The sequence below is a fragment of the Lycorma delicatula genome, chromosome 3 (assembly GCF_047948215.1).
Source record: "Lycorma delicatula isolate Av1 chromosome 3, ASM4794821v1, whole genome shotgun sequence".
NCBI classification, from domain to species: domain Eukaryota; kingdom Metazoa; phylum Arthropoda; class Insecta; order Hemiptera; family Fulgoridae; genus Lycorma; species Lycorma delicatula.
The window spans coordinates 19,468,478-19,481,563 of record NC_134457.1 but is presented as its reverse complement, the minus strand read 5'-3'; the positions used below and the strand labels follow the sequence as shown (position 1 = coordinate 19,481,563).

Sequence of the window (13,086 nt, the reverse complement as noted above, 5' to 3'; positions counted from 1 at the left end):
GGAATTCTGGCTCCCCAGGGAGCATTGACTCTTGTTCATTTTTTATTATATAAAGTAAAACAAAAATCTAGTTTCAGGGAATTTTCTAACCTTTAAAGAGAATGCTACAATAATATTTTCAAAAACCCTTCTTTTTTATTTTTGAGACAGGTGCAGAAAACTTACCACCTTCTACATCACAAGAATATAAATCACTCTATTTCCTGGGAATCTCCAGAATCGTAATAAGTGAGAAAACTAAAATAAATCAATACCAATCAAAATTAAAATTAATTTACTAAATTCAGCTTTTTATTTTAAATTGATTGCTTAGTTGTTAGATCTTACATCATAATACAAAGAAAATAATTTCATTTATCTTAACAACATAAGTTTGATTATTATTACAAAAATGTGGTACAACATTTAATTTTCATGTAGATTATATTTATAAAGTAAAAAAAGAAAAAAATTCATTGTCATATTTTACAGTTATAATAATCATTATTGTAGTAATTAAATTATAAACTTAATAGTAACATTTTTGTACCAATAAAGGTGACCATAGTTTAGCTAATTCAATTCCTTTTCATCTTGGAATTCAATTTAACTGGAATGTGATATACAAGTATACAAGGATCAAGTGAAAAGAATTTCTTTGCATCATGAAGATAAATGATCAGGAAAAAATCTACTAAAGTATCACTTTACTCAGTGTAACACGCAATAATATAGAATGTAGATAAACATAAATTCAGTAGCCTGTATTATTTTCAAATGTATTATCGGTTTTAAACCAGAACTCTATTAAAATATATCTAAAATGTTTTTTACCCAAAATTAACATAAACATAATGAGAAAAAGTTCCTCACTATGATTAACATATTAAGTTAAGTATATGACCAAAAATTGTGGATTAATGAAAGAGTAGATACTGAAATAATGCATTCAGAAAGTATAGAAGTAAAAATATAAAATTATCAGTATTTTTACCAATTTAATGCAATACATTTAATAACAATACTATGGATGTTATAATGACACAAGACTAACAAATTAATATTAATATACAAGATAAAAACTGTTTTAATAAATCAAGTTTCTTTTAATCATTAAAGGCTGAAAAAATGTACGGCTTTGAATATATTAAGTAAACAAACAATACATTTGTTTTGATTAATGGTGAGAGACAAATTTTAATAATTATTTCTAATACATGTTATTTACAGCTCTATTAAAAAAAATATTATTCGCCAGAAAACAGCTATTACTATCTTATAAATAACATCCAGATAATTAAGTATTTTTGTAATTTAGATGCCTTAATGGTTAAAGGCAACCTATGATATGAGACAAACGCATTCCTTATAAGTGTCTAGCCAAATTATTATTTTCTTATTTTTTTGCTTGAAGATACTGCCCACAAAAGTTTGAAGTTTGTGGGATGGGATATGGAAATGGAAACTTTTAGAGTATGAAAAATGCCATGCATGACTGGGATTTGAACCTGGGGTCTCAGGATGAAAGGCTAAGAAACTACCACTCCACCACAGAGATCGATAGAGTTATTATTTAAAAAAAAATAATAAGCATTCTGTGCTAGGCTTATTAAGAATAGTGCGGAATGAAGTGGTTTCCTGTTGCTTTCTTCATTGAGCCTATTATACATTTGCATATTACCTGTCAATCCCATTGAAATTATGAGTACGTAAAACTCAGCATTATAACTGACAACTACGCTTTGTTCACTGCAGTGATTGATTGTATAGTGAACATCATTATTCTTCGTAAAAGTAACTCTATTTAGAGCTACTTGTACCTCAAATATTTTACATACATTACAGTCATAACAAAAACTATGACAGTGTACATCTACAAATTAATGGACTCCCTCTGAGGGAAGCAGTATATTATATATACTGTCTCCACTTAGAAAATAAATAATTGTAAGTTACAATGAGATTAATTGCATGTTTTAAATAAAAAGGTTTTAAGTAACAATTATAGGATGATAAAGAAATAAAATTATAAGTGTAAAATGATTTGTAACTAAAGTTATTTAGTGTAAAATGGAATGTAAAATAACATGCACAATATTATTTCATTATCATATACCATTATTATCATACAAATTATTATTAATATGATTAAGTAACTTCAATTTACTATACACTATTATGTTGAAAGCACCTCAAAAGATTAAAGACAATTTAAAAAAAACATTCTGCCAATATCAAAGATTGTAAGAAGAAAAAAATACCAAAGACATTTAGTTCCAATTTATTTAATAATTCTTTTAGTAACAACAGTTAACAGCCATTTACAGTCACTTTTAGTAGATGAATTTTATAATGTGTGTAAAATATCAATCCCAAGTGAGATTTGAACTTAGACCCTTCCAGATGAAAGAAAGAGATGTGGTACTCCTCCACTATGGAGTTTGCCATTAAAAAATAGTCTGTTTAAAGAGTTAAACAGACTGAAGAATAGCCGATGGGTAAAGTTAAAAAAAGGTTTAAGAGAGGGTATAACAAGAAATATTCAAATTTTTGAACAGGAAAACTGAATTTCATAGAAATTAAAAATGACTGGGAATTTATCCAACATTAATTAGAAAATCAGAATAAATAGAATGTTAAAAAATAATTTTCTACATAACTCTTGATAAATAACAATTTTTGAGCAAAAGAAAAAAATAATAATTCTGAGTAATTGCAAAAAATAAATTTTTTAATTAGCAAGATTTAATTTGCAAGACCATTAACCAATGAACTGAATACATTGGTTAAGGATCAGTCTCTAGCTGATTAGTTTTAATTAAACAGTAAATATAATTAAATATAATTTAAATGACAACTATGTAAAAAAATAGTTTATTGTCCCTTTCAAATGTATATAATAAAATTTATTTTTTTTATTTGGTTGGTTTTTTATTTTCAAACGTATACTTTTTGGGCTGCCCGCATATATTTAATGATTATCTAAACTTTTCCATTTTGAAATGGTACCTTCCTTAGACAAAGTGAAGGAAAGGGGGGAAGTTTCCATTATCAAGCTACTGTTTTTGAGAGATTGAGTGTATGGTCTTCTCTCTACTCCTGATGCAACTTTGGATACTCTGCACCCTTCCTTGGGCTTGTGAGCAATAATAAATGCTTGCACTACAACTGTCTACTATTTTTACTTTTTTACAGAAATTTTGTAGTTTTTTTACAAGCAATTACAAGAAATTATAACAATCCTGGTAAGAATTTAACATTTTTTGTGTGCTAAAAAATTAAGCTCATATTAAAAAAAATTACTTCAATTGTAATTGGAGATCAGCATGTAGTTCAAGCATTAATAACTACAATTGGCCTAAAAAGCTGTTTCTCACTGTTGGCCGATAACTGAGATCAAGTACAGCAGCTGGAAAGTGTTAAAAATCAGCTCTCACTCACTGAATTCATCATCATCAAGTGTTTTATTTGGCTTCAGGTCCCTTACTCCACTGCTGTCACATTCAATCCTGTTTCAAGCCTTCTACTTCATTCCTTTTAGTTTTCAGTCTTCACTCATCTATTAACTTCTTTTTCCTCTTCTTTGCTTGCTTTTTACTTTTTTATTGAGTCTTCCAATGCAGTTGTCAAGATTTCACTTTCCTAACTACATATCTTAAACAGTTTGTTTTTTTTTCTGTACTTCCCATATAAGTGTTCTTTTTTCTTTAATTCTGTTCATTACTTCCTCATTCCTCACTTTCCACCCATCTTACTTTCTCCGTCCTTCTCCATATCAACATCTCAGAAGCGTCATTCCATTACCTATGCTTCCTCTTCCTCTTTCTCATTTACTATGCTTTATTTCCATACATTACACTCTATATGTAGCACTTGGCTAACCACCTTCTTAACTCTAAGTCCAGACTTTTACTACATACTAATTTCCTCTTCCTAAAGAAGGCTTCCTTTGCTATCACTAACCTTCTTTTTATTTTCATTGCATTCTTTCAGTCCTTTGTCACCATAGTCTATAAATTCTAATTTTTTACTTTTTATAAGTTTCTTTCACTTATCTTTACTAATAAATCCTCTTTGTTGTTTACTTCCATTACTTTAGTTCTTCTATATTTATTTTCATTCCATACTTTTTATCCGCCCTCCAGGATTGTTAACAATCTTTAAAGAGCGGTGCGCGGCATCAGCTAGAATCATCATATCATCTGCAAATATTATGCATCTTATTTTTCATTCTCCTGCATTTATTTCTTTTCTTTTTTGTAATAGATTCCTTAGCGTATCTTCAATGTACATGTTGAACAGTGTCAGTGAGAGGCAACATTCTTGCCTAATGTTCCTACCAAATTATAAAAATGCAAAGGATGAAGTAACATAGTCCCTACATAATTAGCATAAATACAATGGATATTTACTCAAAATAATGTTTTTGTCCCTCAATAAGGAGGAATCAAGGATAAGGAAAAGGAAAAGTGAGAAAGGTATAGTCCACCTATACAAGAACTGTAAATTGAGATAAAGTGACTTTTAATACAGAAGTATTTTGAGGTCATTTAAGGCAATGGAGGCTCCAACAATTCTTCAAAATGAAAAATTGGGTTTTTTTTACTCTGGACAGAGAGGTTTTGGGAGTGGATTGAAGCGAAGTGAGAGAAAACTGATAGACAAAATCAAGAATAGAGGGTATAAATAGACCAGTGAGCACATATCGTACTGAAATAACTGGAGATAAGATGATGAGAAGGACCTTCAACATTGCAGAATGAATAAAGACTTATGAGTTCAGGCTCAGGTTTACTTACAATAAAACCTTCATCAAATGTCAAAACTAACTGCATGTGAAGATATCCAACTATGAACCATATAGTAAACTTATAAGCAAGTCTTATTTTCATAAGGCAAGTAGTGGTGATAGATTGAATGGCATTTAAAATTTTTGAGGTCATAAGGTTTTATTTGAAATCTTCTATTAGAACCTTTAAACCTATCTTACTAATGAACCTATCTTACTTATTAGAAAAAAATAAATAATAAATTTAAAAAAAGTAATGTTGTGTGTATATTGTTGTGTTATACATATTATCTTCTTTCTTTTATGTATAAAGAGGATCGCAAAAAATCTGATTTTACTTTCTTTGATGGATATCCTATCAATGTCTATAGAGCACCTATTCTATGTTACTGAAAAATTTTACATTATTTGAAACATAACAATGTGTATAACCCTTCTATGTAATAAGGCCTTTTTAAATCTTTTAGATTCATCTCAGTTATTAAAAATACTATAATTATCATTATTAGTATTGAGCTATTTATCAACCAAGTCATGACTGATTAAAATTATTAATCAATGTTAAAATTCTACTATACAGGCCTACCAATTTAAACAGATCATCCTGCTCAAAATTTACTTGGTGGTTTATTAAATTGAAATTTTTATATTTATAAACATATTATTTCTGCAAATATATATATAATTTAGTAACTGATGATGAATCGTAAAGGATTTGAAAAGGCCTTATTAGATTGAAGGTAAGATCAATTTTGCTTTATATGTGTGCATCTGGTGATTTATAAATATTAATTATAATTCAACACACAGGACAACATGTTTAAAAAATAAAAAATATAATATATATGTTTATATATATATATATATATGATGCATTAGTTTTCTTTTTAAAGATTACTTATACAAATTATCATTTTAATATTTTTATTTATATAAACACTTTCCAAGTAAATAATGTGACAAGGTTCATTTTTGGGTAACAGTATTTTAAGTTAAGATATTTTTTGTCATCCATCCTATTTCGTATGTTTCTTAACATCTAAACATGCAACAGTGAAAGTCAGAAAGGAAAAGGTTAAATCAGAAAGGATAGTTACATAAAATATTGCTAAATGTTTAAAATTATAGGTCAAGACCTTTGAATTTTCAAGAATATATAGGAAAATTTATTTGATAAAAGAATGATAGCAAAGACACTACTAGAAGGAGATTATTTATGTTCATATTTTATAAAGTTTTCCCTACTTTTATGCAATATTTCCTGTTCATTTCTACTGTCAAGTCATGTTTTATTTATGCTATGCTGATATATGAGTAATACTCCATCCTCAAACTTGTTTGTTTAAATTACATATATATATATTTATATATAATAATAATAATAATAATAATAATATTTATGTTTTATGCATTATCAGTGAAATATGTATATACATATATGTCTACAGAGGTAGAATATATACTATGTACAATTTATTATAAAAAGTGTAAAAAAGTTAAAAAGTGTTTGTATTTTAGTTTAAATTTATGAAAACAAGTTTAACTACTTTATATCTGTTTGTATTTCAAACTGGTTTTTAAAAGCAGACAGATCATCAAATTAACAGAATTTATAAAAATACTGTAAGAAGTTTTCTTGTGTAATTTTTGAGCCTTGGACTTCATTCTATTTGTTTTTAAATAATTTAATTACATGGAATCCTTCATATACAGTTAACAAATTTATCCTTCATCTCAGAAATAATTTTTTTCAGCCTGTTTAATCAGTTTAATCAGAAAACAAAGGGTACCGCACACCCTTTGTTTTCCTAATCTCTATATGGAAAGCAATATGGTAAAGTAAAATTGGTGATTGAAAGGGCTAAAATCCTGCTTGATGGTCTACTGTTTAAAAACAATGCACGAACATCCTTTGTCCTGTCCAACCATAGTTGATCTTTAAATCTGTGAGTAATTTGACGAAACTGATTAGAAAAATATGAGAAAATAATCATCATTATTGAAAGTATACTCAAAAAAGATAGGACACACAATACAGTGTAAAGTACAATCAGTTCACCTATTTATGATCATGTAACAGTTTTACAAACAAACTCTATGGGATTGTTTGTAAGACTGTAACAATCACAGTCATAAATTGGAGAAATAATTAAATTTATCAGATGAATCAAACCTTCACCTGCAAGTAATGCGACGTTGGGCACATCTTTAGAGGTTAAAAAAGAAATTATGAAAACACCTCATTTGTTACTTCTTGAGACAAGGAGTAACTATGGAGTACTCTATCCATTGGTACTTTTGTTCAACAGAGAGTAACAATCTAAATATTGTGTGTGTGTTGTCTACAGTTTTATAATAAGTAGTTAGTTATTAATCAAAATCACCAATTAATACATATAAATAACAAGCTTACTACCAACTAAATGAATTTATTTAAATTGGTAATGCATATGTTACAATGAAAGAATAATATCTGGCAAATGTCAATATTCTCCGGTGAATGTCGACACATACTAAATACGTCAGTGAAAGACTGAAATATTTGTTTATTCGGGACCTTCACCAGTACATGTTGACAAACACACTTAAGCTTTAGTGAGGGGTCGAAACATTACCTAGAAATTGAAAAAAATCACCCAGTAACAATCTCTAAGGTAAATAGATTATGAGAAATGCTCGTAAAAAAAGGAAGTTAAATTTAAGCCAAATATAACCTACGCTCGCTTCACTCTCTAACCTCATCTAATCAAACTTAATTATATAAATTATATATATATATATATATATGTTATTCTCCAACATTTTAGGTGATTAATCAGATTCACTGCATTTATAAAAAGATTTAAATAAATTTTTAGCATTTTATTAATTGAAATGGTTAATTAGGATATACAGAATATGTTAATTGCATGGATGAACGATAACCATACAAATAAATGGTCGGATAGTTTACCCTTTGTTCAATTTTTTTACAAGGGTTTCTTGTAATCTATTTACCTTGGAGTTTGATATTGGGTGATTGTTTTTTAATTTCTAGTTATTTTCGATCCCCACCAGAGCTTATCTGTGCTTGTTGACATGTACAAGGTCTAAATGTATAATAATATAAGTAAATACTTGGGTCTTTCACCGATCTATTTGGTATATGTCGAAATTTCACAGGAGGATACTAACAACGTTCTCTAATTCTGTTCTTTCGGGTAATATATTAACTAATAATTTTATTATAATTTTAAAAGACAAAGATACTTTATTATAAACAATACAGGGCGTTTCATAATGTTCTTCGGAGTTTCGAAAATTCATTAGCAAAAATCTATTTCACTCATAAGAATAAAACAAGTACTGTACGAAAGAGTACTTTTCAAATAGTTTTTTTCCACATATAATAGGCAGTTAATAAACCATTTGCTAGCTAGGCGTCGATAGTAGAGAAAATGGCTGCCACGGGAAGCGAGAAGTCGTTTGGTGTGTTAGAATTTCATTTGTCAAAGTCAGTAATTTATGTGCAACGTGCGTTTCGGTTGAAATTTCATAAGGAGACACCAAGTGACAATTCAATTCGTGCATGGTATAAACAATTCAGTGAAACTGGTTGCTTATGTAAGCGAAAATCAACTGGTAGTCCATCAACCTCAGAAGTCAATGACGAACGTGTGCGTGCAAGTTTCATTCGCAGCTCGTCAAAATCGACTGCGGCTGCAGGCAGAGAATTAGGAATTCCGAAAACAACAGTGTGGAAAGTTCTCCGTAAACGTTTATTTTGTAAACCGTATCATCTTCAATTAATCCAGCGTCTTTCTGATGGAGATAAAACACGTAGGCTCGATTTTTGTTTACAGTTACAGGAAAAGATGTTGTTAGATAAAGGTTTTCTAAACAAGATAATTTTCAGCGATGAAGCTACTTTCCATATTAGCGGCAAAGTAAACGGTAATAACGTGCGAGTTTGGGGAACTGAAACCCACACGCTTATGTGGAACACATTCGGGATTCTCCAAAAGTAAACGTTTTTTTTGCCATCTCTCGTGAGGAAGTGTATGGGGCGTTCTTTTTTATGGAAACGACAGTAACCGGCATGATATACCTGGATATGTTACAATTATGGCTTATGCCTCAGCTGCTCAACGACTTGATTTTCCAGCAAGACGGTTGTCCTGCCCGTTTTCATAACGAGGTTCGACAGTACCTTAACACAACATTACCTCGGCGCTGGATAGGACGTGCGTCTGAAGAAGACCAACACATTATGCTGTGGCCACCAAGATCACCAGACCTCACGCCATTTGAATTCTTTCTCTGGGGTTACGTGAAAGATAAGGTGTTTATTCCACCAATGCTGCACGATGTCGCTGAGCTAAAGGATCGTATAATCAATGCAATCAACTCTATCGAAAATGACTTGTTGGAACGAGTTTGGCAAGAGCTAGACTTTCGTGTTGATGCGTGCCGTATCACCACAGGAGCACATATTGAAGTTTTATAGATTTTAACAAAAACTGTTCGAGTCCCTGCATCACCTCGTACAATTTTCATTTAGGTACGTGAAATACTTTTTTTTGTACTGAATTTTTGTAACTCCTAAAAACATAATGAAACGCCCAGTATATATTTAATTTTTGATTTGGGCAAAATAATTTTTTTTCATTTTATAAATATGTATAACAAATAGACCTGTGAACTTCTTATATAGTGATAATAATTAGGCCATATCTTTATTCATTAAGTTATGTTTTAAGTCGCATGCCGAATTGTTCGATAACCGAGAAGGCTGTTCCATGCTTACTGACGGAACATCAATAGAAAGGCGCCAAAATAAATTTATTTATGAACATGAGATCACTTTAGCATCAGAAGAATAAATTATAAAATTTGTTGCAAAGGAAGGCTGTGATATATTTACCTGCAGTTATTTTTAACGTTACAAATATTAGAATGTGGATTTATATAACAATGAGTACGATTAAAGTCCATATTAATTATTTTAAATGTGAGATAAATACATGAAGACACTAAATATGCATAAAATAACTACCAAATAATTCGACAATTCAAAGGTATTAATAAAAGTTACAGGAGCTCATAAATATGTACACGTTGAACGGAGTTACACAATATTACGGTTTATTTCAAGACACCCAAGTTACATAGAGTTAATTCATTTTAAGAAACACTATCTTATAAAAAAAATCCACTTCAAAATCAGCTTTTTGACAAAACCACAAAATATTTGAATATAAATATTTTGATTGTTTTTTAACACGCAAGAAAATTTTTTGGGTCTTTCTTGTTTTTTCCCCACACTGGATTTTTTTACGTTACGCATTACGTATTAGTAATTGCTCATGTTCCTGATTGAGGTCCAATTCATACTTATAATTATAAATACAATCTAATCAAAGTTAATTTACGCTCGCTAACCTTGACCAGTTAACAGCAATGTTTCTGTGTATTTTTTTTATAAACATGTCCAATTAGTTTAAACATGAACATTTACATACGTAATACGTGACGTTAAAGAAACCTATCTGGGGAAAAACAAAAAAAGACCCAATTTATTAGCGTTAGTTTACAGATTTTTATGCAATAGAACAGGTATGGCCAACAAACGGCCTGCGGGCGGGATTCAACCCGCGAAAAATTTTCCAATATTAACTTTTTTTATAAGCAATTGAATAATGGAAAATACGGAAATTTAAAAATCTTACCAAGAAATATTTAGTAATCTTCAGCTCAACTTATATTTGTGAACAAACTTTTTTTTAAATGAATCTAAATAAAAGTATAACAAATTCCTTATTGGATTTTTGTATTTAACTTTTTTTAATTTTAATATTTCGTTCGGCCCGTGAAAAATGTTTTCTTCTCAATTCGGCCCGGAGGCAAAAACTGTTAGCCACGTCTGCAATAGAACCTAATTTTAAATTATTCCAATATTATCGTGTATACATCAATGTACCATGCGCACCATTTTGTCCGGAATGACGGTAGCAAAAATAGCCTGCTCGTCGTAAATGGATTTTAAGGTTTTACATTGATGACGATTTTTTTTTTTAGAGGGTGAAAAACGCTTGCTCGTTATCATCGCCCGGAATAAATAAGTAAAAGAAAATAATGAAAACAGTTAACTAAAAGTGCATTATAAAACTGAAAAAGTTAAACAAAAACTTACAACTAATATCTCAGTTAAAATATCATATTATTTTTAAAAAAAAAGTTAAAAACAAAATATAAAACTTAAAACTAATAATAAAAATAAAATAATACAAATATCTTACACTTAAAATCATAGTAAGAATAATAAGAAGATAAATAAATTTAAATCGAAAAAAAAAAACAGGAAAAAAAATTTAAATAAACAAATAAAATTCAACTAAGTCCGAGAATGACTTATAAATGGCCCCTGCTCGAATAACAGAAAACCAACTTAAAAAACTAGTATTAACAATATTAAATTTTATGTAATAAACCTATCTGTCGGAGAAATAATAACACTCGGTTTAAAACCTCCTTGTCATTGCCCAGGATTTTCCGAATGTTTCGGGCAATTTCATTTACGAAAGGCCGCATAACATACACAATCCACACAATGTGGCACACAGTTAAGCGGCAGTCGAATCTAAAGCATAGTGCTACATTTTCTGCTAACATCAGGTACCCGTGAGTGGCTCTCGTATGTCCTATCCGCAATCGGCAGAGGATCACTTCCTCTCGGCAAATTTTCGTGTGGGAAAAATCCCATGGCAACACAGTATCTTTGATATGATGAAGTTGTTGTCTCCTGTAGCGATCCAGTCATCTAGCCACTTCGTGTGAAGTGTGAGTTTTACATAGTTAATATTAAATTGGCTGTAGTACACGAGTAGTGAAAGAGGGTTGACTACACGCGTCTTTAGCAGCGGAATTTGGACCTTCATTACCCGGAATCCTCACGTGGCTAGAGATCCTGCAAAAACTCACTTATATGTTGCGATAGTTCAACTCAACGATTGCATTGTGGATTTCGATGACGACAGGATGTCTGGAATAAAAATTTTCTAAGGTTTGGAGAGCACTACACGAGTCATTGTAAATAAGGATATTTTGGTACTTAGGGTTAATGAAATTCAGAACCTTATTTACAGCGTATAGTTCAGCAGTAAACCCACTCGTAACACCAGGTAGACTAAGCATATAAGTTTTATCATTGACAACAAATGCGCAACCACCGGTATCGTTCTGTTTGACGATGCCATCATTAAATTTATATATATATATATATATATATATATATATATATATATATATATAATTAAGTATTGATTAAAATATATAAATATATTATTTATATATATATTTTATTTTAATCAATTCATACTGAATTGCAAGAAAAACTGCTTTGTTTTGACAACGAACCCAAATCCAGAGAAATAAAATGATTTAGATAAAACAAAAACTTTGCTATGAGTAATTACCGATATTAGAAAATTAAACCCTTATCCACGAGGTGTGTGAGAAAAGTAATGAGATTGCTAACATTGCGAGCGACCTGGCAACGCTGTGTCTACCGGTCTGTGCTTGATCGGTTTGTTCATCTCTCCTATGTTCCGTACGAGTTTCAACTCCGTTCAGCCAACACATTATTTTTGACAGCGCCATCACTGTAAATTGTGTATTACGAAAATGGAGCATCGGAATTTAGAGCAACATTGTGCAATCAAGTTTTGTATTAAACTTGGGAAATCCGCGAGTGTGACCTTTGAAAAGTTGAAACAGGCCTATGGAAAACATTGCTTATCAAGAGCACAAGTTTTCCGCTGGCACACATAATTTTTGGAAGGAGCTGGTAAAAGACTTTTACATTTTAAAGTCCTTCTTAAATAAATTTTTAATAACATGCAATGAGTCTGAATACTTACGTCTCTATGTTTATTTTTTGGTCTGGGTGAACTAGTTGGATCCTAGAATTTAAAAGTTTGCAAAAATACCGATACCCCATTTTTGACATATTCACCATACTTTTCCCTTTAATATAGCAATTTTTTGCTATATTCGCCAGGAAAGTATATATATATATATACATACATACATACATAAAATTTAAGAAAAAAATGCCTCCATCAAATAAATAAATAATAAAAAAAAAATACATTACCACTTTTGTCTCTTGCTATAAGATCCTTTCCTCGACGTAAGTGAATTCTTAATTGGAAGAACGAATGCTGTCTAAGAGCGGTTTCTCTTTGTCTAGTTACGTCATCTACAACTGCCTAAAGAAAAAAAAAACAATTAAATAAGATAAAAATTATTATATTTATTCGTTACAGGTGTAATTTAAA

General features: G+C 30.1%; 1 protein-coding gene across 1 annotated transcript in view; it reads right to left on the bottom strand.

Moving 5' to 3' along the window:
- Positions 1–13,086, bottom strand: part of Mctp (multiple C2 domain and transmembrane region protein) — an 880,976-nt gene that overhangs the window by 541,892 nt on the left and 325,998 nt on the right. Inside the window, exon 4 of the mRNA XM_075359495.1 lies at positions 12,903–13,017. Coding sequence (XP_075215610.1) covers positions 12,903–13,017 — 115 coding nt within the window. The remainder of the gene's footprint in view (positions 1–12,902; positions 13,018–13,086) is intronic.